At 31.9% G+C, this 27,891-nt stretch overlaps 2 protein-coding genes across 2 annotated transcripts in view; one reads left to right on the forward strand and one right to left on the reverse strand.

The window, feature by feature from the left end:
- The window catches only part of LOC135960448 (uncharacterized), a 249,771-nt gene that overhangs the window by 183,275 nt on the left and 38,605 nt on the right, over positions 1–27,891 (forward strand). Inside the window, exons 4-5 of the mRNA XM_065511741.1 lie at positions 3,427–3,533; positions 9,488–9,661. Coding sequence (XP_065367813.1) covers positions 3,427–3,533; positions 9,488–9,661 — 281 coding nt within the window. The remainder of the gene's footprint in view (positions 1–3,426; positions 3,534–9,487; positions 9,662–27,891) is intronic.
- On the reverse strand, positions 10,269–11,182 carry LOC135961628 (uncharacterized). The gene has a single exon (XM_065513155.1). The coding sequence runs from the start codon at positions 11,172–11,174 to the stop codon at positions 10,275–10,277; it is 900 nt and encodes a 299-aa protein (XP_065369227.1). The 5' UTR covers positions 11,175–11,182; the 3' UTR covers positions 10,269–10,274.

Consider the following 27,891-nt stretch of genomic DNA (forward strand, 5'->3'; position numbering starts at 1 on the left):
AAAATCAATTGCAAATAGGGTAAACTTTTAAGAAGAAGGTTATTTTTGACAAAATTTTTGAATTCCTAAAAACTTTTCGAAAATACCCAAAATCCCAGATGCAAAATTTTAAGTTCTGAACCATAATTTGTTGTCCAGTAGTTTTAGGAATTTGAAATAATAAAATCAAAGCTAAATTTTTTTAATTCCAAACATTTTTTAGAAAATATCCAAAATCCCCTAAAATATTTTAGGGTCTAATAACTTAAATCAAACGGAAATAGGACTTTTAAGAATAATATTATTTTTAACAAATTTTTTGAATTCCTAAAAACTTTTTCAAAAATATCCAAAATCCCAGAAGCAAAATTTTAAGTTCTGAAGCATTATTTGTTGTCCAGTAGTTTTAGGAATTTAAAATTACAAAATCAAAGCTCAATTTCTTTAATTCCCAAAATGTTCAAGAAAATATCCAAAATCCCCTAAAATATTTTAGGGACTAATAACTTAAATCAAACGGAAATAGGGTACAATTTTAAGAATAATATTATTTTTAACAAAATTTTTGAATTCCTAAAAACTTTTCCTAAAATACCCAAAATCCCAGAAGCAAAATTTTAAGTTTCGAAATGTAATTCGGGGTACAGTAGTCTTAAGAATTTAAAATAACAAAATCAAAGCTCAATTTCTTTAATTCCCAAAATTTTTTTAGAAAATATCCGAAATCCCAAAAATATTATAACAGAAATCAAACCAAAATAACGAAATTTTAAGATGAAGATTTTTTTCTGACAAAAGTTTTTGAATTCCTAAAAACTTTTCGAAAATACCCAATATCCCAGAGACTAAGTTTTAAGCTACGATAAGTAATTAAGGGTCTTCTAGCCTTAGGGGGTTAAAATAAAAAAGTTTTTACAAAATTCCCTAGAATATTTTATTGTTTTATAACTCTAATTAAACTTAAATTAGAAATGAAATGATTGTTTTTGATAAAAATTTTTAATTCCTAAAATCTTTTTCGTAATTCTTTTTTTAGAAAATTTCCAAAAGTTCCCAGAATAAATTAAAATAAAGTGAATTTGCCATGAAATAATTATTTATTGATAAAATTTTTGAATTCCTAAAATCTTTTCCAAAAATATCCAAAATCCCAGAGTCTAATTTTTAAGTTGGTATGTGTAATTCGAGCTCTACTATCGTTGCAGGTTTAAAATAAGAAATTTTGTTTTAGAAAATATCAGTAAAATTTCAACAAAATTATAATTTTTGATGAAAATTTTGAATTCCTAAAATCTTTTTCAAAAATACCATAAATCTAAAGTTCCGGGATTATAATCCCTAAAATCTTTTTCAAAAATACCATAAATCCCGGTTCCTAAGATTTATATTACGAAGAGAAATTAAGCGTTACTAGCCTTAGGGGTAGTTAAAAGCCCCTTTAATTCTAATGAAAATATTATTTTTGACAAAATTTTTGTTGCTCCTAAAAACTTTTCAAACATATCCAAAATTCCAGAAGCTAAGTTTCAATTTAGCATAAGTAATTCAGGCACTACTTTACTCAAAGTTTAAAATAAAAATATTTTAGTCCAACTTCTGTGATTCCCAATTTTTTTTTAAGAAATTATCCAAAATCCCCAGAATATTTTTGGATCTAATAAATTTAAAAACAGGCAAATCTATTCAAATTTCAAAGAAAATATTATTTTTTATAAAATTTTTAATTCCCAAAAACTTTTCAAAAATACTCAAAATCCCAGAACTTGAGTTTTAATTCAGTATGCCAAATTATGATTCTACTAATCATATAAGTTAAAAATAAATTAATTTTAGACCAATTTTTTTAATTCCCATTTTTTTTTACAAAAATATCCAAAATCCCCTAGAATATTTTAGAGTCTAATAAATCTAAAAAAGCGCCAATATAATAAAATTTCATTGAAATTATTATTTTTGATAAAAATTTTTAATTCCTAAAAACTTTTAAAAAATACCCAAAATCCCAAAACCTAACTTTTAATTCTGGATGTATAATTAGGGTTCTACTAATCATATAAGTTAAAAATAAATTAATTTTAGACCAATTTATTTAATTCCCATTTGTTAAAAGTATTATTTTTGATAAAATTTTTGAATTCCTTAAAAACTTTTCAAAAATACCCAAAATCCCAAAGACTAAGTTTTAATTCTGGTTGCGTAATTAGGGTTCTACTAATCATATAAGTTAAAAATAAATTAATTTTAGACCAATTTCTTTAATTCCCATTTTTTTTACAAAAATATCCAAAATCCCCTAGAATATTTTAGAGTCTAATAAATCTAAAAAGGCGCCAATATAATAAAATGTCATTGAAATTGTTATTTTTGATAAAATTTTTTAATTCCTAGAAACTTTTCAAAAATACCCAAAATCCCAGAACCTAAGTTTTAATTCTGGATGCATAATTAGGGTTCTACTAATCATATAAGTTAAAAATAAATTAATTTTAGACCAATTTCTTTAATTCCCATTTTTTTTAACAAAAATATCCAAAATCCCCAAATAAAATTTACCATCTAATAACTTGAATCAAACAAAAAATATTATTTTTTTTAGCTGAAAATAATTGATAAGTTTTATCACTTGTTAGTTAGAATGTAGGGTATTTTAGCAATTTGTTTAAACCATCATAGACTTAACTGCAGTTGCTAAGTTTTATTTACATTTAATAGCGAAAAAAAAATACTGAAAAAAAACTTTTTTGTTTATAATCCAGAAGACAAGAGTGTTTTGCTTGATAGTAATGAAGAGATTTTCTGGAAAAAGTAATATTTTCTTTTTGCTAAAAAAAATTAAATACAGAGAATTTGTTTACTGGATACATGCAAAGGTTAATGATCTTAACAAAAAAAAATTTATGTATTTAAATCAAAAATAAATTGAGAAATGAAAGATTACTTGAGACATGATAAAGAAATTAATAATTATTATTAAAGAAATTAGGAAAAACTATATAAAATACAGTAGGAGATACATTTTAAAGCAAATAGTTATTAAAATGTACTACAGGGGAATCATATCACTCTACTTTAGAGCAATTAAACACTTAAAAAATATTTATTTAAGGCACCACAAAGATTCTATTAATTTTCCCAACTAATTTAGCTAATACATCCATTTGTGTGTGTAAATCACTCTTATGTCCAAAACACCAAAGCGAAATGCAAGAGATTTATCTAGAATATTTATCATTGTCCTAGAAAGTTGTGTATTGAAAATCAGCAAAATAGTTTTACAGGAAAAAAAGTACTGAAGCAAAAAACAATGAAAACCAAAAAAAAAAAAAAATTAAAAATTTCCAATATTATTGCCTACTTTTTCTTAAATTTATAATTTCTCTTAATATTGCCTACTTTTAGGTGTTTAACAAATTTATTTATTTTCTGTTTCTCTCTTTTTTATTACAGACTTATTTTACTTTCGATTCGCGTGCCGAACAGCAAACAGAAGTTTATTTACGTTATGGCCAACATCCCGAACTGTATCCCAACAGACGTGGTGAGGTGGTGCAGGGGTAAGCAATCATTTAATACAAAAAAATAAAAAAAACCGAAACTGACTTAATAATACCAACCTGTAAACATTAAAGCCAAATGTAAATTGTTTACCGTACATGTGCTAAATTGTAATGTAATGGTAATGAAATGTTACCAATAATATAATTTTATTTTATTATATTTTATTATGTTGTTTTATGGTTATGGGGAAAATACCAAATACAAATGTTTTTGCCTCTGCCCTTTAAAAGTGTAAGCATAATCATATTTGGTCTTAATAATACACGCACCAACAACATTTTATTGTATTGTATATAACAAAAAAAGTCAGGCCAACAATAATAATAAAAGCTACTACAAATAAGAACATTTGTTTAGCTTATCAGAGCAAAATAATAAAATTATATTTGCCAGCAAATAAATACTTCAAAGTTGTTGATGAACCAACCACCCACTTGGACTTACTTGCGGGTGTTATTGTGGAAATCTAAAGGTTATGGCAAGAATTTGTTTTTTTTTTGTATAAAATTCAATTACCGTAAAACTCAATAAACATTGTTTTTAATGACAATAAACAAAAGAAAATAAATGCTGACTGATTTCATTGACTTCTTTAAGATTTGGGTGTATTTTTGATAAGTAAAGCAAAAAGGAGATTCATGTTACAGCAAAGGAGATTCAGAAGCATCGTAGCATTATGATTTAAAATTTCAGTATTAAAGCTGAAATTTGACTGAAGAAAGACGACTGAAGCTAAAATTTGGATTGAAGCTAGAATTAGACTAAAGAAAGACCAAAAATTGAAGATAAAATTTGACTAAAGAAAGACCAACAATTAAAGCTAAAATTTGACTAAAGAAAGACCCACGATTGAGCTAAAGAAATATAAAGGATTGAAGCTAAAATTTGACTAAAGAAAGACCCACGATTGAGCTAAAGAAATATAAAGGATTGAAGCTAAAATTTGACTAAAGAAAGACCCACGATTGAGCTAAAGAAATATAAAGGATTGAAGCTAAAATTTGACTAAAGAAAGACCCACGATTGAGCTAAAGAAATATAAAGGATTGAAGCTAAAATTTGACTAAAGAAAGACCCACGATTGAGCTAAAGAAATATAAAGGATTGAAGCTAAAATTTGACTAAAGAAAGACCCACGATTGAGCTAAAGAAATATAAAGGATTGAAGCTAAAATTTGACTAAAGAAAGACCCACGATTGAGCTAAAGAAATATAAAGGATTGAAGCTAAAATTTGACTAAAGAAAGACCCACGATTGAGCTAAAGAAATATAAAGGATTGAAGCTAAAATTTGACTAAAGAAAGACCCACGATTGAGCTAAAGAAATATAAAGGATTGAAGCTAAAATTTGACTAAAGAAAGACCCACGATTGAGCTAAAGAAATATAAAGGATTGAAGCTAAAATTTGACTAAAGAAAGACCCACGATTGAGCTAAAGAAATATAAAGGATTGAAGCTAAAATTTGACTAAAGAAAGACCCACGATTGAGCTAAAGAAATATAAAGGATTGAAGCTAAAATTTGACTAAAGAAAGACCCACGATTGAGCTAAAGAAATATAAAGGATTGAAGCTAAAATTTGACTAAAGAAAGACCCACGATTGAGCTAAAGAAATATAAAGGATTGAAGCTAAAATTTGACTAAAGAAAGACCCACGATTGAGCTAAAGAAATATAAAGGATTGAAGCTAAAATTTGACTAAAGAAAGACCCACGATTGAGCTAAAGAAATATAAAGGATTGAAGCTAAAATTTGACTAAAGAAAGACCCACGATTGAGCTAAAGAAATATAAAGGATTGAAGCTAAAATTTTACTAAAAAAAGACCCACGATTGGTGCTAAAATTTGACAAAGGAAAAACTCATGATTGAAGCTAACATTTGACTAAAGAAAGACCCACGATTGAAACTAAAATTTGACTAAAATTTGACTTAAGAAATTTGACTTAAAAAATTGACTAAAGAAAAACCCATGATTGAAGCTAAAATTTGATTAAAGAAAGACCAACGATTGAAGCTAAAATTTGACTAAAGAAAGACCCACGATTGAAACTAAAATTTGACTAAAGAAGGATCAAGGATTGAAGCTAAAATTTGACTAAAGAAGGACCGAAAATTGAAGCAAAAATTTGACCAAAGAAAGACCCACGATTGAAGCTAAAATTTGACTAAAGAAAGACCAATGACTAAAGCTAAAATTTGACTAAAGAAAGACCCACGATTGAAGCTAAAATTTGACTAAAGAAAGACCCACGATTGAAACTAAAATTTGACTAAAGAAAGATCAAGGATTGAAGCTAAAATTTGACTTAAGAAAGGCCCATGATTGAAGCTAAAATTTGACTAAAGACAGATCAAGGATTGAAGCTAAAATTTGACTAAAGAAAGACCCACGATTGAAACTAAAATTTGACTAAAGAAAGATCAAGGATTGAAGCTAAAATTTGAATAAAGAAAAACCCATGATTGAAGCTAAAATTTGATTAAAGAAAGACCCACGATTGAAGCTAAAATTTGACTAAAGAAAGACCCACGATTGAAACTAAAATTTGACTAAAGAAAGATCAAGGATTGAAGCTAAAATTTGACTTAAGAGAAGCCCACGATTGAAACTAAAATTTGACTAAAGAAAGATCAAGGATTGAAGCTAAAATTTGACTAAAGAAAAACCCATGATTGAAGCTAAAATTTGATTAAAGAAAGACCCACGATTGAAGCTAAAATTTGACTAAAGAAAGACCCACGATTGAAACTAAAATTTGACTTAAGAAAGACAAAGGATTGAAGCTAAAATATGACTAAAGAAAGATCAAGGATTGAAGCTAAAATTTTACTTAAGAAAGATGCTGAATTGAAGCTAAAATTTGACTAAAGAAAGATCCACGATTGAAGCTAAAATTTGACTAAAGAAAGACACACGATTCAAGCTAAAATTTGACTAAAGAAACACCCACGATTGAAGCTAAAATTTAACTAAAGAAAGACTCAAGATTGAAGCTAAAATTTTACTAAAGAAGGACTACAGATTGAAGCTAAAATTTGACTAAAGAAAGACTCAAGATTTAAGCTAAAGTTTGACTAAAGAAAGACCCACGATTGAAGCTAAACTTTGAACAAAAGAATATCCACGATTGAAGCTAAAATTTGACTAAAGAAAGACCCACGATTGAGCTAAAGAAATATAAAGGATTGAAGCTAAAATTTGACTAAAGAAAGACCCACGATTGAGCTAAAGAAATATAAAGGATTGAAGCTAAAATTTGACTAAAGAAAGACCCACGATTGAGCTAAAGAAATATAAAGGATTGAAGCTAAAATTTGACTAAAGAAAGACCCACGATTGAGCTAAAGAAATATAAAGGATTGAAGCTAAAATTTGACTAAAGAAAGACCCACGATTGAGCTAAAGAAATATAAAGGATTGAAGCTAAAATTTGACTAAAGAAAGACCCACGATTGAGCTAAAGAAATATAAAGGATTGAAGCTAAAATTTGACTAAAGAAAGACCCACGATTGAGCTAAAGAAATATAAAGGATTGAAGCTAAAATTTGACTAAAGAAAGACCCACGATTGAGCTAAAGAAATATAAAGGATTGAAGCTAAAATTTGACTAAAGAAAGACCCACGATTGAGCTAAAGAAATATAAAGGATTGAAGCTAAAATTTGACTAAAGAAAGACCCACGATTGAGCTAAAGAAATATAAAGGATTGAAGCTAAAATTTGACTAAAGAAAGACCCACGATTGAGCTAAAGAAATATAAAGGATTGAAGCTAAAATTTTACTAAAAAAAGACCCACGATTGGTGCTAAAATTTGACAAAGGAAAAACTCATGATTGAAGCTAACATTTGACTAAAGAAAGACCCACGATTGAAACTAAAATTTGACTAAAATTTGACTTAAGAAATTTGACTTAAAAAATTGACTAAAGAAAAACCCATGATTGAAGCTAAAATTTGATTAAAGAAAGACCAACGATTGAAGCTAAAATTTGACTAAAGAAAGACCCACGATTGAAACTAAAATTTGACTAAAGAAGGATCAAGGATTGAAGCTAAAATTTGACTAAAGAAGGACCGAAAATTGAAGCAAAAATTTGACCAAAGAAAGACCCACGATTGAAGCTAAAATTTGACTAAAGAAAGACCAATGACTAAAGCTAAAATTTGACTAAAGAAAGACCCACGATTGAAGCTAAAATTTGACTAAAGAAAGACCCACGATTGAAACTAAAATTTGACTAAAGAAAGATCAAGGATTGAAGCTAAAATTTGACTAAAGAAAGATCAAGGATTGAAGCTAAAATTTGACTTAAGAAAGGCCCATGATTGAAGCTAAAATTTGACTAAAGACAGATCAAGGATTGAAGCTAAAATTTGACTAAAGAAAGACCCACGATTGAAACTAAAATTTGACTAAAGAAAGATCAAGGATTGAAGCTAAAATTTGAATAAAGAAAAACCCATGATTGAAGCTAAAATTTGATTAAAGAAAGACCCACGATTGAAGCTAAAATTTGACTAAAGAAAGACCCACGATTGAAACTAAAATTTGACTAAAGAAAGATCAAGGATTGAAGCTAAAATTTGACTTAAGAGAAGCCCACGATTGAAACTAAAATTTGACTAAAGAAAGATCAAGGATTGAAGCTAAAATTTGACTAAAGAAAAACCCATGATTGAAGCTAAAATTTGATTAAAGAAAGACCCACGATTGAAGCTAAAATTTGACTAAAGAAAGACCCACGATTGAAACTAAAATTTGACTTAAGAAAGACAAAGGATTGAAGCTAAAATATGACTAAAGAAAGATCAAGGATTGAAGCTAAAATTTGACTTAAGAAAGATGCTGAATTGAAGCTAAAATTTGACTAAAGAAAGATCCACGATTGAAGCTAAAATTTGACTAAAGAAAGACACACGATTCAAGCTAAAATTTGACTAAAGAAACACCCACGATTGAAGCTAAAATTTAACTAAAGAAAGACTCAAGATTGAAGCTAAAATTTTACTAAAGAAGGACTACAGATTGAAGCTAAAATTTGACTAAAGAAAGACTCAAGATTTAAGCTAAAGTTTGACTAAAGAAAGACCCACGATTGAAGCTAAACTTTGAACAAAAGAATATCCACGATTGAAGCTAAAATTTTACTTAAGAAAGATTAAGGATTGAAGCTAAAATATGACTAAAGAAAGATCAAGTATTGAAGCTAAAATTTGACTTAAGAAAGATCAAGGATTGAGGCTAAAATTTGACTAAAGAAAGACCCATGATTGTAGCTAAGATTTGACTAAAGAAAGATCAACGATTGAAGCTAAAATTTGACTAAAGAAAGACCTATGATTAAAGGTAAAATGTTTCAAACGAAAGACATATTGAAGCTAAAATTTGACAAAAGAAAGATCCACGATTGAAGCTAAAATTTTACTAAAGAAACCCCCCGACGATTGAAGCTAAAATTTGACAAAAGAAAGGCCCATGATTGAAGCTAAAATTTGATTAAAGAATGGTCAATGATTGAAGCTAAAATTTGACTTAAGAAAGATCAAGGATTGAAGCTAAAATTTGACTAAAGAAAGACCCATGATTGTAGCTAAAATTTGGCTAAATAAAGACCTAAGATTGAAGCTAAAATTTTACAGAAGAAATACCAAGGACTGAGGCTAAAATTTGACTACAGAAAGACCAAGGACTGAAGGCAAAATTTTAATAAATGGAGACCTACGATAGAAGCTAAAATTTTACTAAATGAAGACCTTCGATTGAAGCTAAAGCTTGACTAAATAAAGACCTACGATTGAAGCTGAAATTATACTAAATAAAGTTGTTAAACAAACATTCCTGCTAAAAAATAAATCCATTGATTTCATATTAAATTTGTTTAATATTGTCATTTCTACTAAAGTTTTAAACATTTCCCTCCTTTACTATTTTTCCTTTTCAGCTCATATTGTGAACGAGAATATCGCGATTGTCGCCTGCAAACATGTTATGTTCAATCACCTGCGTATCCGGGTCTGTATCCAAGAGCCTTAAATTGCCGTTATAAATTACATACGAGACAGCCATACATCAAATTGTATCTACAAAATGAACAATTTGCGGTCGATGGACAAAGGTAAGTTTTATATATAAAAAAACAAGAAAACAGAAACAACTGAATAAAATCCCCCTTAAAGCCCTTTTAACTTTTTGGCACTTTAATGATGTTTAGCTCAGAAAGTGGTGGTTGGTATTGTTGCAGAAATTATTACCTCTTTTCAAGACTGGCGAAAGAACAAAAAAAAATTCAATTTTTTAGAAGAAAACCGGATGCAGCCTTATGACATTTAGGCCAACTTGACATTTGGTTTTAGGTGTTAATAAACATTTAGAAAGAGATAAATAGCTATGTTTATAGCTATTTATCTGTTTGCTATGCAGCTTTGATATACAATATACAAACAAAAAGTACATTGTACTTATAGGGTTAATAACTGAAATGTTATCTGTTGGCGTAAACATTGCCGCCCGCCTTGCAGGACACCTGCAAATGAATGAAGGAAAAGTCGCCTTGGCCATGTCATAAGACTGCTGTGGAATAAGAAAAAAAATATTTACAATGTTAATCTTATAATTAATATAATTCAAATTCAAGTAGTATATATGTTCATCAATTATATGTTTATGTGTTATAGTACAATAGAATTTTTAAATTTACAATTATGAAAGTATGAAAGTGCATTTCAGATTTATAATGAACAGGGACCATAAATAGTCCAACCAAAGATAGTGCTTTGAGCAGTGGGAAAGCCTGTTTTCGAGAAAAATCCCTCACGAATTACCTTAGGATAAAGGTCTGCGCCGATAATTATATCAATAGAGCCCGATTCGTTAAATTTTGAGTCTGCGAGGAACATATCACGGAAATGGTTTTTATAGTTTTCTGGAAGGGATTCAGACGGAGTTCGTAGAGCTATCCGATTGTCTACCCGAAATGTTCCCTCGATTTTGGAAGACGAATCGAATCTGGATTTTAGAGTAATCGGACAAATAGTTTCTTCGCGGAGTGTAAAAGCTGTCAAATCCAACTTGTCGACAAATTTCTTCGAAACTCTGCTAACTGTAGATGCGGAGTCAAGCAAGCATCGAGCATGCGTAGAAGATACTTTTACGAGAACTGTCGGTAAAAGAACCAATGTGTTTTGACGTAAGATCGAAGTTAGAGATGCTGATTTTGATGTCGAAGGTAGTGAGTCCTCTTCCTTGGGTCTGGACGAACGGTTTTTTTTTGACGTTGAAGGGCGTTGCGGAGACGGAGAGCGTGAGCGTGAACGTGAACGACGGGGCAATAAATCTTTTACTAGTCGTGGATTAACATGCAATAAGGTATGATGGAATTTGTGGCAATGTTTGCATCCAAGTCCAGAAAAGCATGTGCCATGGGAATGGTCATGAGCTAGGCAGTTTGAGCAGTACCTATGCTCGCGGACTGCACGTATGCGATCGTTTATATTCATTGCCAGAAATTTCCTACATGTTCGCAAAGGATGTGGTCGCTTACAGATTCTGCACGGAAACGCATTATATCTTTTTGGAAGTCTCTGGGAGGAGGTGTTGGATTTCGATGATCTCGATGTAATTTTAGGCATATTAATCTGAAAAAGGAAATTGTATGATAAGTGAGAGAACTAAGAGGGGGGACGCAACTCAGATTCTGTAGGCAGAAGAATAAGTTTAACGATTGGACGCTTTATAATGCCTCGTTGTGTGAAAACTTCTGCAACGCGAACTCGATTGTCTGAGCCAGAGTAGATTTTTGTCACTCTACCAAGTCGCCATGAATTCGGTGGGAGGTTTTCATCTCTTATGACGACAAGTGATCCTTCTTGTAGATTCTGCTCGGGTCTTTGCCATTTTATTCTTTTATGAAGTTCTTTCAAGTACTCATTTTTCCATCGTTGGCAGAAGTTTTGATGAACCAGTTTTAATTTTTGCCATCGATTAGTTATGGATACGGATGAGTCGTTAACCTGGGGGTCGATAGGTGCGAGGATTGGTGAACCTATAAGGAAATGACCTGGAGTTAATGCGCAAAGATCTGTAGGATCAGTTGACACTGGAGAAATTGGCCGGGAATTCAAACAAGATTCAATTTTGGATAATAGTGTGGATAACTCTTCATGCGTGTATTTGTGACAGCCTGCAGTTTTTCGGAAATGTGCTTTGAAACTCTTCACACCAGCCTCCCATAGGCCGCCCATATGTGGGGCGCCAGCTGGAATAAAGTGCCACATAATATTTTGGTGAGAGTAGTTTGCTTGAATGCGTTGTTGAGTTGTTTGAATGAATTCCTTGGCTAATATTCGAGATGCTCCAACGAAGTTTGTTCCATTGTCAGAATACAGGTGTAAAGGACAACCGCGGCGTGACACAAAACGACTGAATGCTGCCAGGAAAGTAGGAGTAGAGAGGTCGGATGTAGCCTCTAAGTGAATCGCCTTTGTAGAAAAACAGACGAATACACATACATATCCCTTTGTAATGCGGCAAGCTCGACCGGAGTAGCTCTTTACGTCGAAAGGGCCAGCGAAATCTAGCCCTGTATGCGTGAATGGACGAGTAAATTCACAACGCTCTTGCGGCAACGCGGCCATTATCTGCCTTTGACATCGTTTTTTATATACTAGGCACGTCCTACAATTATTGATTGTCGATTTTATAAGGTTTTTAGCCTTTGGGATCCAATATTGCATGCGTAGAAGTCGCAAAACTAATTGATTACCGCCATGTAAGCTGATGTCATGGATAAATTTTACCAGTAGTCGTGCGAATTGGGAGTTATATGGAATAATAATCGGGTGTTTTTCATTATACGACAGTTCTGGAGATAACTCTAGCCGACCACAAGAACGTATCAAACCTTCTTCATCTAGAAACGGATTGAGGTTTAGGATACTACTGGATTTGGAAACAACTTGTCGAGATGAAAGAGCTCTATAGTCGTTTGGATAAGCTGCCTTTTGACAAACGGAAATAAGTCTGTCACGAACGGAAATTATTTCACAACTTGAGATCAGGGTGGAATCCTTATAGAAACTTGAACGAAACCTTGGATGTGTACGGTAGAAAAACCTATAGACATATGCCATTACACGCATTGCCTTTGAAAATGATGAAAATCTTTCTAACAAATCATCGAAATCAGAAAAGAATGAAAAATGGACGCGAATAGGTTTGATTTCTAGATCTGTATTAGGAGTATCGAACAAATGTTGATTTGGCCAATCAGAAATGGAATTCTTAAGCCAAGAAGGACCGAACCACCATAATTTGTTGTTGTTTAGTTCTGATGGTGAAATACCACGGCTTGCTAAGTCAGCTGGATTTTCTTCGGAGATTATGTGCTTCCATCTAGAAAAGGGGACTATTTGGGTTATTTTTGAAACTCTATTAGCCACGAAGGTAAGCCAATTACATGCTGGTTTTGCAAGCCAGGAAAGTACAATTGTTGAATCCGTCCAACATGTTATGGTATAGTTATCCACATCTAAGCTTGGTATCAGGTTCTCAATCATTTCAGCAAGAAGTAACGCACCACAAAGTTCAAGTCTTGGAATGGACAGTGTCTTGATTGGTGCAACTTTAGTTTTAGATGAAATCAAATGTGTTTGAACAGAACTATTTAAGGATATGCGGATGTATAATGCTGCTGCGTATGCTTTCTCCGAGGCATCGCAAAATCCATGGAATTGGACATCAGCATTTATAACATAATCAATCCATCGAGGAATTCGAATGGAATTGATTGACGGATAACTTTCTTCGAATGACTTCCACTGATGAAGTGTTTCAGGAGATAGGTTTTCGTCCCAATCAGTGCCATCTATCCATATACGTTGCATGAGCATTTTTGCTAGAACAATACATGGCGCTAGCCATCCAGCAGGATCGAACAATTTGGCTATTCTGGAAAGAACTTCTCTTTTCGTATATACTGTCGACTTCTCGAATTGTCTTGCATCGAAGTAAAACTCATCGGAATGAGCATTCCAACGAATTCCCAGAGTTTTTGCAGAACTATTATCTTCGAATATTAGAAAATGTTCATGTAGTAAATGATCTTTTGGAATATCTGTTAATATATCCACGGAATTGGATGTCCATTTTCTCAACTCGAACCCAGCTGAGTGTAGAGCTTGGATCAGCTCCCTTTTTGCAATTATGGCATCTCGTTTTGAATGTGCTCCGGCCAAAACATCGTCCACATACATCGACTTTCGAAGAATCGAACTGGCTATGGGCAAAGTGTCCTGAACGTCATCTGCTAGTCGTAGAAGTGTACGAATCGCCAAATATGGCGCGCAATTCACACCAAAGGTTACCGTTTTCAATTCATAGTCACATATTGGACCATTCGGACTATCACGAAATAGAATTCGTTGATACGAAGTGTGTTTCGGATCAACCAAAATCTGCCGATACATTTTTTGAATATCTGCATTGAAAACAAACTTAAAGAATCGCCATCTTAGAATTAGTAAAGTAAGGTCATTTTGCAGAATAGGACCTACATGAAGGACAGAATTCAGACTGAGTCCATTGGAAGAAGGAGACGAAGCATTAAACACTACACGGACCTTTGTAGTGAGGCTATCAGGTTTAACGACTGCATGGTGTGGAAGGTAATATACCTTAGAATTATCAGAGAGATTTGAAGAACTGACTTTGGTCATATGACCAAGTTCTTCGTATTCCCGAACAACCTTGTCGTATTCGAATTTAAGGTCAGCATTTCGAATTAGCCTAGCCTCATTTCGAAGAAATTGTGCCATCGCACTGGATCGAGAATGACCAATGCTCGGACTATCTGGAAAACCCTCCTTAAAGGGTAACGAAACTATGTAACGACCATCTGAGTTTCTACTCGTCGTTTGAAAATATAGTTCTTCACATGCCCTGTCAGAAGGAGACATAAAGTTCTTCTTAGGAAGATTCTCCACCTCCCAAAAGCGCGAAATGGCCTTGTCCAAAGTAATTTCACAAAAATGAGAAGCAATTGTAAGATTGGTATTGGACTGACGTGTAACCGGCCCGGTAAGAATCCATCCGAAAACGGTTTCTTGGGCTAAAAGAGATTCACATACATTATGTATAATCCCTGAACGAACAATTAATGGAAACACGTCACCGCCAATCAACATATCTATTTTCGAACTTGAATAAAACTTTGGATCTGCCAATTGAATATCAGGAAGGCTCGAAAATTTCGAATGAGAAAAGCTTTGAGAAGGGAGGTTATTGGACAAGTGAGGAACCACTAGAGCTGTGACTGAAATGGAGATGTCGCTATTTATATTAGAACCCACAACAATAGAACATTGACGTTGAACTTTTGCAGAAACTGTGTTATTCAACCCAGAAATCTGTGCATTATTAGGCTGTGAGGGAAGTTTAATGGTATTCAGAAGTCGCTCAGAAATAAACGTTCCTTCTGACCCAGAATCTATCAATGCCCGTACCTGATATTTTGTGCCCAAATGTAAAATGTACACCCAAGCTGTTCCCAGTAGAACACACTTTGAATTAGAAGCAAAACAAGATTGAACTCGGCCAGAAGTGGAATCATTAGTGGACTGTATTGGACCAGAATTAGAAGGATAATAGGGAGCCGAGGTAGGTTTGAGTGCTGAACTACTGGTACTTGGACCTTGTTGAGAGGAATTAGAGTTATCAACATCCTTATGAAGAAGAGTGTTGTGTCTTTTTTGACATTTAAAGCAACTATGTTTACTAGTGCAATTTCTTACACTGTGCGTTTTCGAAAAACAATTCAGACACAAACCCTCCTTTTTGATTTCTTCCAGGCGTTGTTGATAACTCATTTTTAAAAATTTGGCGCACTTACGAATCGTGTGGGTTTCTTTTGGACACAACTGACACTTAGGAGTGGACACTTTTGCTTGAAAGCTATGAACTTTTTTATTAGAAATGGAACTGGACATATTTTTTGGTTTTTGATCATTGCTTTTGGTAGAACTTGAACCACGAATCTCTGTGACAGATTCCAAGGTCCGGTAGCGATTAGTCAGGAATTGGTCTAACTCTGACCACTTTGGAATTTCAGTCTTATCGCTTAACTGTTGTTCCCATAGCGTCAATGTATTCTCTGGAAGCTTATTCGTACATATGAATACGAAAATAGGGTCCCAACTAGCGACTTCAATATTGTAAAGTTTTAGAATAGATATACAGGAATTTATATCTCTTTGCAATTGTTTGAGAGCGGTGCCTGATTCGGAATGAATTGGTTTTAGGTTGAAGAGGATCTTCAACTGACCATTAACCAATACTCTCCGGTTCTCATATCGCAAACATAGGTTTTTCCATGCCAAGTCGAAACCTTGATTTGTTAAAGGACTTTTTCGAACAATCTCTTTGGCCTCACCTGTTGTTTTCTGCATTAAAAAGAACAATTTTTCGACATTGCTGGCCCTAGAGTTGGACATAATCGCGGTAAACATGTCCCGGAAGGTAGGCCATGAAGCATAGTCACCATGAAATGTTTCGATCTCAACAGGTGGCAAGTGAAAACTATGAGATACGGAAGGAATAGGATTTGGGATAACATCATGAGAAGAGATGCGTATAGCGGAAAGATCGGTTGGACGTGTCACCACTTCCGGACTTGAGACTTGCTTGTCACGAAGATCGTCAGACATCTGGCCCACTTTTGTCAAACAATTGCAATATGTAGTGTAAGTGCTTTTATACTTTTGCTTAAATGATTCTATATCAATTGGATCCTCTCCCTCATTAGTTTCCTTTTCAGCCTCAGCTAAGAACTGTTCGTAAGCTATCCTAATTCGATTCCAAAGCGACTTTAGTTCGAAACGATGCACTTCGAGTGCATGATGTGTTGTCAAAGGATATCTGTTATCGTTTAGGTCAGCTTCGAACTCAACAATGCTATCGGCTAAGCGAATGAATTGATCCAACGACATTATGAAATTTTATTAATGGAAACTTGAAAAGTGAGTATAAAACGCAGTAAAAGGTAAATGTGGAAAACTAAGATTACCTTATGAAAATCCAGATTAAGAAAAAAAAACAAACGAAACCGTACCCGTATGTAAATAGAAAAACGATATAGAACTATCTCTTACACGAATATATATAGGAAATATCTACGCAAATAATTGTTATTCTACAAATTATATATTGTAATAGATTCACAAGAAAAAATTATCCAATCATAAAATGGTGAATTCATACATTCGAACCTCTGAGTGATAAAATGTTTGCATTCGTTTAGTGTTCTGTATAGACGATCAGCTGTTGACTATGTAAAACACCAACCAAGTTCATTGACCTCTTATTTATTGGAAGTAGAAATAATATGACTGGAATGTTTTGCAAATAATAGGCTTGTTCGCTTAGCTTTTATCAACAAAACAGAAACATACAACACAAAAGGAGATTCAAGTGTAGAAAAGATTTTCTTTTTTTTCTTTCTTTTTAAATTTAAATACAAATTGAATAATAATATTATAGGAAAAAAAATTATATTAAATGAAGTAGAAAAAACAAGGGAAAATAAAATAAAATTAATTAAAATCAAATCAAATAAATACAATCATCCGAATAATTGGAGTGAATCAAATAAATGGTTAATAACCTTTATTGAAAACTATATTTTCTCTTTTATTTTTCAATATAATATATAATAAATCATATATTATAAAAATAGTAGGTATAAAGTTGAATGTAATATTTTGAGAATTATCGAATCGAAATTGCATAAAATGAGAAATTATTTTATTTTTGAAATAAATTAATTTGTGGATTTATAAATACAATTTTATTTTCCTTAAATTTTTTTTTTTTCTTTCGAAAGAATTTAAGGAACTCGCCTATTGTATCGTTTTCCTTGTTGATGTTCTTTAATAAAGCAATGGAAAGTATGTATAAACAAAACGGAGTTGCCGTGGTGCTATTTTAAATAAGCTGGTTTTTATTTTTCTTATAAAAACTTTCAATATAATTAGAAACCTAAAGAAACTTTATAAAAGATATTCAATATATATTCAAATATAGATAAAGCTTCTTTTTTCTCATTAAATTCGTAGCAATTACAAACAAAAAATGTCTTTTCGACTTTTTTAAAAGAATTTTATAAATTACAAAGGTAATTATTTGAAAATTAAATTTTTGATATCAAAAAATATAACGAAAGTAGAACAATTTTTTGTGATTTATAAAACCAACTTTATATTTGTGTAAAACTATAAATACTTCTCGGCAACACTGATACGTTGGAATGAGAAAAATGCAATTATGATGAGTAGGAGAAAATTGGAGTAAGTAAGAATGGGAAACGATGTAAAAGAGATCAATCTAGTATATTACTTAAGAGATTCTTAACTATTGAAGAGTATGTTAAATATAAAAAGTGTGTAAAATGGAAATAAAATTTAAACAAGATGATTAAGGGGTAATATAAGGAATTTAACTAGGGGAAAATGTGAAGAAAAAAAAATTAAAAATTGGAATGAACAAATTGGAACTAAGGGGAAATAAAGGAATAGGAAAATAAAACGAATTGAAGGGGAACAAATTTTAAGGAGAAACGGAATTTATATTTTATGAGTAAAGCTGAGAAAAGGGGAAAATATGGGTAAAGCTGAAAAAGGGGAAAAATAAACATACATTCATGCATAAGGAAACATATGACCGAATAATAACAGCGCGAAAATCGTAGTATACCCTACACTTCGTATGTTATGATTTACGAACGATTGAAAATTTAATGCCAGAATCACTTACGATTGATGAAAACCTCCGTTCGGCGATAATTAAATTAGAGATGACTGGCTGGTGTAAAACGAACTTCATAAATTTGGACAAAATTTTGGTTATTTTTCTTCCTCTTTGTTTGTCTTCGTTTTCTTTTCTGTTTGCAATTTGGTTTTATTTTCTTCGTTTTGTCCCAAATAATTATATTTTGCGCCGTTCTACTTTGGCTCTGATTTATATTTAATCTTCACTTTAATTGATTTTTTATTTAATATTTTCTTTTTGCGCTTTATGTTTGAAGGATGTTTTCTTTTTTAATTTTGATTTATTTTATTGAAAATACCACGTTGTGGTTTCAAAAAAATGGTAAAATAAAAAAACAACAAAATTGTTCCGAACGTACTGAAATGCACTCACTAACTAATATGCACAAAATACTAAACGTACCTTATTGTTTGTTAGTTGATGAAGAGCAATGTTGTTTGTTGTAATGATGTTTGTTTGTAGAGATGAATCCAAAAGCAACAGCAAGAGAACAAAGTGATTTCCAATCTGGTTCGATGGGACCAAATGTTTAGCTCAGAAAGTGGTGGTTGGAATGCTGGAGAGAAAATCACCTTGATCCGTAAATAAAATAAATATAGGTATTTATTTTATTTACTCGAAATAAAACCCCAATAGGAAAAGATTGAAATAAAGAAACAAAAGGAATTAGGGTTTTGAACAAATTCAATATTTTTTATTGTTGCAGAAATTATTACCTCTTTTCAAGACTGGCGAAAGAACAAAAAAAAATTCAATTTTTTAGAAGAAAACCGGATGCAGCCTTATGACATTTAGGCCAACTTGACATTTGGTTTTAGGTGTTAATAAACATTTAGAAAGAGATAAATAGCTATGTTTATAGCTATTTATCTGTTTGCTATGCAGCTTTGATATACAATATACAAACAAAAAGTACATTGTACTTATAGGGTTAATAACTGAAATGTTATCTGTTGGCGTAAACAAATGACATGAACTGAAATAAAACAGAATACAAAAAAAAACGAAAATAAAAAAAGTACACATGTTACTGGCAGACGTTAAAAAAAGACATTAAATTACATGGAAGAACAAAGCAGTAAAGTTTTATTTTTTTTCTCGTTTCCAAGAAATTAGCGTTTATTTAGTTGTTCACAGTAATTTGTCATTTTGGCACGTCTTTATTTTTTGCAAGCAACTGCTTATGTCACATCTTCAACACTATGAAAAAAACAAAAAATAAATTTAGGAAAACTAAAACATAAAACACAAATTTTGTAATATTTTTCCTAAACAATGAAATATTTTCCTAAATGTTATATGTAGAATTCTAACTCCATAGTTATGGAAATTTTTGGCAAAGTGACAATGGCAATTTGACAATACGAGTATGTATTAACAAACAAAAATGTTTGAAGTACTTAGTTATTTTCTTTGTTTAAACTATGCATATTTTTGTTGGCATTCATGTCTTTATATACGTTTTATTTTGCTATTCTTTTTTTTCTCGACATTATATTTGTTTTAAAATTTTATTTTGTTGGAAAGTTTAAATAAAGCAGCAACTTTGAGACACGATTTCCAAATAATGTCGAAATTATTAATAATATTTATTTTATAGTTTTGTGAACTTTTTGACAATATCTTATGTGAGAAAATATAATAAATTTAAAACAAGAAATTTATTTTTGGATTAAATTTAATGATAAAATTAAACGTTACTCAAGGAGATAGAGCACACGAGAGTCTAGACTAAAATGTAGACTATCATCTATAGAATTGACTTTAAAAGGACCTATGGCTGAAGCTAAGATTTTGTTTTAAACAGACTATGATTGAAGCTTATATTTGACTTTAAACAGACCTACGACTGAAGCTAAAATTTGACTCTAACATTACCTGCGATTGAAGCTAAAATTTTACTTTAAAAATACCTGCGATTAAAGCAGCTTCAATCGTAGGTGTTTAAAAACACATACGATTGAAGCTAATATTTGATTTTAAAAAGACCTACAACTGAAGCTGGAATTTGACTCTAACATTACCTGCGACTAAGCTAAAATTTGAGTTTAAACAGACCTGCGATTAAAACTAGAATTTGACTCTAACATTTCCAGCGATTGAAGCTAAAATTTGAGTTTGAACAAACCTACGATTGAAGCTAAAATTTGAGTTTGAACAAACCTACGATTGAAGCTAAAATTTGAGTTAAAACAAACCTACGATTGAAGCTAAAATTTGATTTTAGAAGCTAAAATTTGAATTTAAAATTACTTGCTATTGAATCTAAAATTTAAGTTTAAACAAACCGACGATTGAAGCCAGAATTAGAGTTTAAAAAGACCTGCGATTGAAGCTACGCATTTGCTATAAAAAGACATACAATTAATTCTAAATTTAGGCTGTAAGAAGACTTACGATTGAAGCTAAACTTTGGCTATAAAAAGACATACGATTTAGGCTAAACTTTGACTGTAGGAAGACCAACGATTAAGGCTATACTTAGGCTGTAGGAAGACCTACGATTGAAGCTAAATTTTGGCTATAAGAAGTCCTACGATTGAGCTTAAACTTAGGCTATAGGAAGACCAACGATTGAAGCTAAACTTTGGCTATAAAAAGACCTACAATTCAGGCTAAACTTAGGATGTAGGAAGACCTACGAATGAAGCTAAACTTTGGCTATAAAAAGACAAACGATTGAGTCTAAACTTAGGCTGTAGAAGGACCTACGATTGAGGCTAAACTTTGGCTATAAAAAGACCTACGATTGAGGCTAAACTTAGGCTGTAGGAAGACCTATGATTGAAGCTAAACTTTGGCTATAAAAAGACCTACGATTGAGGCTATACTTAGGCTGTAGGAAGACTTATGATTGACGCTAAACTGTGGCTATAAACAGACCTACGATTGAGGCTAAACTTAGGCTGTAGGAAGACCCACGATTGAGCCTAAACCTAGGCTGTAGGAAGACCTACGATTAAAGCTAAACTTTGGCTATAAAAAGACCTACGATTGAGGCTAAACTTAGGCTGTAGGAAGACCTACGATTGAAGCTAAACTTTGGCTATAAAAAGAACTACGATTGAGGCTAAACTTAGGCTGTAAGAAGACCTACGATTGAACATAAACTTTGGCTATAAAAAGACAAACGATTGAGGCTAAACTTAGGCTGTAGGAAGACCTATTATTGAAGCTAAACTTTGGCTATAAAAAGGCATAGGATTAAAACTGAACTTAGGCTGTAGGAAGACTTACGATTAAAGATAACTTTGGTTATAAAAAGACATACGATTAAAACTAAACTTAGGCTGTAGGAAGACCTACGATTGAAGCTAAACTTTGGCTATAAAAAAACCTACGATTGAGGCTAAATATAGGCTGTAGGAAGACCTACGATTGAAGCTAAACTTTGGCTATAAAAAGTCCTAAGATTAAGGCTAAACTTAGGCTGTAGGAAGACCTATGATTGAGGCTAAACTTAGGCTGTACTATTGAAGTTAAATTTTACTGCTTTTGAAAGGCATATGACTGAAGCATCAATCTATGAAGACCAATGATTGAATCATAAATTGAGCAACGTAAATACCTATAATGAATGTTAAATTTGAGTTATATAAAGACCTTTGAAAACTAAAATGTCCCTATATGAAGACTTACGATTGGTACTATAGTTTTGTTATGGAAAAAATAAGGTTGATGCTAAATTTGGGCTGTAAAAAGTCCTGCGTCCAAGGCATAAATTGAAAAAATGTAAAGACCTACAAGTGATACTAAAATTGGACTTTATAGAGACCTGCAATTGAAGTTAAAATTTCCTTATATAAAGACCTACTATTGATGCTGTAGTTGGATGTTAAGTTTGAGCTATAGAAAAGCCTACGACTTAAGCATAAATTGGAAAACGTTTGCCAAAATGTTAGCTTCAATTATAGGTATCTATAAATTTCAATTTTAGTATCAACCGAATCCGAATCTTTACATTTCTTAATTAAGCCTTTCACACAGCCTACGAGTGAAGCTAAAATTGAGATTGTAATTGCTTAAATTACCCTATATTTAGACCAACGATTGCTGCTTTTTTTGCTATAAACTACATTTCAAAGATCTGCTCTTAAAGCATAGACTAAACAATGTAAAGACCTACAATTAAGGCTATGATTGTACAACATAAAAACTTACGATTTAAACTAAAATTGTTCGTAAAGATGTACGATATACCTACAATTGAAGCTAGTTAGAATTGTAGATCATAAAATTCTAACTTTGAAGCTTGAGTTGGGTGTTTTTAAAACCTACGAATGATTCTAAAATTTCACTAGCTTTTAAGGCTAAAATAAACAGCATTATCGCCCAAACATGTAAATGATATATCTCACAAACTTATGATGCAGTTTTTCTTTTCATCCTGGGTCTGCTACCTCTGAATTCTTCTTTACCACAGAGCTGTCTTGTACCTTTGGATTATGATTGTTAATGGACTAAGCTTCTAATGGAGTATTCTACGAGATAAACGCTTCGGCATCGGCCGGCTAACGACTTGTTATGGGAGAGTAAATGCAACGGATGCAATCCGAGGAGATGAATTCATGGACTCTGTGAATAAATGCTTCGGCTTTTGGATAGCGTATGGATGTAACACGAGGAAATAAATTCCTCAGCTCTCATCGGCTAATTACAACATAATCTAAGACTAGTTAATAAGTACAATCCAGCGAGATAAATGCTTCGGCTCTCGGTCGGCTAATTACTAATTATGTGAGAGTAAATGTAACGTATGCAATCCGAGCAGATATATTCGTTGGCTCTATAAGTTAAGGCTGGCTAATTAATACAATCCGAAGAGATACATGTTTCGCCTCTCTTTCTGCTACTGACTAATTAGGAGTAAATATAGCTTATGGATGCAATCCGAAGAGACAAATTCTTCAGTTCTCTTCGGCAAACTACAACTTAATGGCTTTGACTGGAATGACTATAATCCGACAAGTCAAATGCTTCGGATCTCGGTCGGCTAACGACTTATTATCGGAGAGTAAATGTAACGTGTATAATCGAAGGAGATGAGTTCATGGGATCTATAGATAAATGCATCGGCTTTTGGTCGGCTAATGACTAATTATGGGTAAATAAAGCTCATGGATGCAATCCTAGGAGTTAAATTCTTCAGCTTTCTTCGGTTAAATACAATTTATTGGATTTGACTAGAATGACTACAATCCGACTAGAAAAATGCTTCGGCTTTCGGTCGTCCAATGATAAATTATGGATGAAATCCGAGGAGATAAACTTTTTAGCTCTCATGGGATAATTACAACTTATTGTCTTTGACTACAATTCGCCGAGATAAATGCTTCGGCTCTCGGTCGGCTAACTACGGTATTAAACGAAGTAAGAATTATGGTTTCACCTAATTATGCTTTGTTATCTGGGGACTTCGATTCTTGCTTGCTTTTTTATGTTTTCTTAGATCTCTTATAATAAAATTCTCATAAACTGTTTGGGAATTATTAACACAAATATTTATTTTTAATTTTAATTATGTTAAATTGATGGCTTGATTTTTTATCTTCTATCTATCATTTGCTTATACAAATCGTAACTTTTTCTCCCTTTTTGCTATATTTTAATTGCAACAATTTAAAACTTATTATTTTACCAAAGACCTTTTTGATTCCATTTATTAAGTATTTGCCATCGTAAAATGATTTTATTTTTTTTTTAACCCAAAAATTTATCAATAAAATTTTATATAAAATAAGAAATTATCTTTCTGTTTTGCACATAAAACTTTGCTTTCGTTATGCTGTTATATTTTTATATTTATCTGTGAAAAAAAAACAAATAAAACTTTTACATATTTTTATGATTTCATTTCGCATCTCATTATACAGATTCGGATATTTTTAACGTAACAGGAAAAGTATTTTACCAAACTGTTTTTGAGTGAAAAACAGAGTATATGTAAGGAGAGAAAACAAATGCCAGACAATTTTCCTTAACAAAAAAAAAATCTATAACAAAAATATATGATTTTGTTTTGAAATTATTTATGTGAGTATGACTGAAGTTGTCTGTGAATCTAGCTGTCAGTGGGTTTGTCCGTCCTTCCGTCCGTCTGTCTGTCTGTTTTCTGTGTGGTTTGATTGTCTATTCATGCAGCTGTCTAGTTTATGACTGCGTGTCTGTTTCGATGAGAGTGTCTGAGTTTATTGGTTGCATTAAAAACTTTTAAATAACTGTTTATTGAAATTGATGCGTTCTAAAAGTTTCCAAATAGTTGAGTGTACAGATAGATAGTTGTATGAATGTGATTTTTTGAGTGGCAGTATGTGTTAAATATGTATATTTAAGAGTTCAAAATTGTGAAATTCTTTTTCAACCAAATAAAAGTAACATTTAGTAATTAATAATGAAAAATGTTGTTGAAAGTTTGCAATTTGTTTTGCATATTCATAGAGCAATTTTATTTCACAATATTTGTTTTAAAAATAACTTTAAAAGAGTAAAAAATCAAAAAAATCAATTGATTTGCTTAATTTTGAATTTGTGTTTACTTTATCTCTTCTTTATTAAAAAATATCGATTGATATACAATGCTTAAGCAATTAATTCAACTGAAAACTGTAACAATCCAATTCTTTTAACATTGATTAAAGAAATTCTATTGCAAACATTGTAATGCCAATTTATTTATCTAACAAATCTTAGTCTAACTTTTACCTGCATTAATCTAATAGAAATTAAAACAATTGTTGCTGTTTATCTCTATCAGCTATCATGTCTAACTAACTGTCAATCTTAAAACATTATGCACTTATTCTTATTCTAGAAATTTACTAGAAAGCAAGAGGGTAAATCTAGGATAAATGTTAAAGAAATAAACATTAATTTCCGTTTTACTGCTACAGAAATATATAAAAGAAAACTCTAAAATTAAAAAGAAATGAAGAGTGGAAATAAAAAATAAGCAAAAGAACACGACCCCTTAACTTAAAACTACCCATAGATAGACACACTTAAAATCATGTATGTAATTCTGTGTGTGGAGAATCTTGAAAATAAAACATCAACAATGTAAAGTTTAAAATCAAACAAATGTCCTGCCTGTTTCATCATTTGTATTCCATTTACTTTTCTCGCCCTACTATTGCTGCCCATGTCCTTTCATTTGTTAGAAACTTAGGAATTTCCTTTTCTTTTATTTCATTTTACTTTGCTGTGTCTTTTTTTTCTAGATTTTTTCTTCACTTTTCAACTTTTTCCCTTCTATCTATGCGCTACGTGTTCATTGAACATTAAACTCAGGGAAATTACAAGGAAAATATGTTAAAGGAAAAAAAATATAACTTCAAATGAAAAAAGTAGTTTAAAATTAAAAGCTTTTGTAGCTCAACAAAAGGGGGAAATTTAAACTAAGATACCTATTATTTATCTAAATTTGCTACATGTTATTAAATGAAAACGAAAACATCTTCAATTCATTCAGTAAGAAACCTATTAATAGCAATTTCAGCTTCAATCGCAGGTCTTTATAGAGCTCAATTTTAGCTTCAATCCCAGGTCTTTATAGATCTCAATTTTAGCTTTAATCGTAGGTCTTTGTAGAGCTCAATTTTAGCATCAATCGTAGGTCTTAATAGAGCTCAATTTTAGCTTCAATCGCAGGTCTTTATAGAGCTAAATTTTAGCTTCAATCGCAGGCCCTTATAGAGCTCAATTTTAGCTTCAATCGCAGGTCTTTATAGAGCTCAATTTTAGCTTCAATCGCAGGCCCTTATAGAGCTCAATTTTAGCTTCAATCGCTGGTCTTTATAGAGCTCAATTTTAGCTTTAATCGCAGGTCCTTATAGAGCTCAATTTTAGCTTCAATTGCAGGTCTTTATAGAGCTCAATTTTAGCTTCAATCCCAGGTCTTTATAGAGTTCAATTTCAGCTCCAATCGCAGGTCTTTATAGAGTTCAATTTTAGCTTCAATCGCAGGTCCTTATAGAGCTCAATTTTAGCTTCAATCTCAGGTCTTTATAGAGCTTAATTTTAGCTTCAATCGAAGGTATTTATAGAGTTCAATTTTAGCTTCAATCGAAGGTCTTTACAGAGTTCAATTTAAGATTCAATTGTAGGTCTTTATGGAGTTCAATTTTAGCTTCAATCGCAGGTCTTTATAGAGCTCAATTTTAGCTTCAATCCCAGGTCTTTATAGAGCTCAATTTTAGCTTCAATCGTAGCTCTTTATTCACTTCAATTGTAGGTCTTTATAGAGCTCAATTTTAACTTCAATCGTAGGTCTTTATGGAGCTCAATTTTAGCTTCAATCTCAGGTCTTTATAGATCTCAATTTTAGCTTCAATCGCAGGTCTTTATAGAACTCAATTTTAGCTTCAATCGAAGGTATTTATAGACTTCAATTTTAGCTTCAATCGAAGGTCTTTACAGAGTTCAATTTAAGATTTAATTGTAGGTCTTTATAGAGTTAAATTTTAGCTTCAATCGCAGGTCCTTATAGAGCTCAATTTTAGCTTCAATCCCAGGCTTTATAGAGCTCAATTTTAGCTTCAATCGCAGGTCTTTATAGATCTCAATTTTAGCTTCAATCGTAGGTCTTTATAGAGCTCAATTTTAGTTTCAATCGTAGGTCTTTGTAGAGCTCAATTTTAGCATCAATAGTAGGTCTTAATAGAGCTCAATTTTAGCTTCAATCGCAGGTCTTTATAGAGCTAAATTTTAGCTTTAATCGCAGGTCCTTATAGAGCTCAATTTTAGCTTCAATTGCAGGTCCTTATAGAGCTCAATTTTAGCTTCAATCGCAGGCCCTTATAGAGCTCAATTTTAGCTTCAATCGCTGGTCTTTATAGAGCTCAATTTTAGCTTTAATCGCAGGTTCTTATAGAGCTCAATTTTAGCTTCAATTGCAGGTCTTTATAGAGCTCAATTTTACCTTCAATCGCAGGTCTTTATAGAGCTCAATTTTAGCTTCAATCGAAGGTATTTATAGACTTCAATTTTAGCTTCAATCGAAGGTCTTTACAGAGTTCAATTTAAGATTCAATTGTAGGTCTTTATAGAGTTAAATTTTAGCTTCAATCGCAGGTCCTTAGCTCAATTTTAGCTTCAATCCCAGGTTTTTATAGAGCTCAATTTTAGCTTCAATCGCAGGTCTTTATAGATCTCAATTTTAGCTTCAATCGTAGGTCTTTATAGAGTTCAATTTTAGCTTCAATCGCAGGTCTTTATAGAGCTCAATTTTAGTTTCAATCGTAGGTCTTTGTAGAGCTCAATTTTAGCATCAATAGTAGGTCTTAATAGAGCTCAATTTTAGCTTCAATCGCAGGTCTTTATAGAGCTAAATTTTAGCTTTAATCGCAGGTCCTTATAGAGCTCAATTTTAGCTTCAATTGCAGGTCCTTATAGAGCTCAATTTTAGCTTCAATCGCAGGCCCTTATAGAGCTCAATTTTAGCTTCAATCGCTGGTCTTTATAGAGCTCAATTTTAGCTTTAATCGCAGGTTCTTATAGAGCTCAATTTTAGCTTCAATTGCAGGTCTTTAT

The sequence above is a fragment of the Calliphora vicina genome, chromosome 5 (assembly GCF_958450345.1).
Source record: "Calliphora vicina chromosome 5, idCalVici1.1, whole genome shotgun sequence".
In the NCBI taxonomy this organism is placed as follows: domain Eukaryota; kingdom Metazoa; phylum Arthropoda; class Insecta; order Diptera; family Calliphoridae; genus Calliphora; species Calliphora vicina.

Bases quoted from the DNA above. Each gene is read 5' to 3' on its own strand.
- LOC135961628 (XM_065513155.1), bottom strand. From the start codon at position 11,174: ATGCCTAAAATTACATCGAGATCATCGAAATCCAACACCTCCTCCCAG.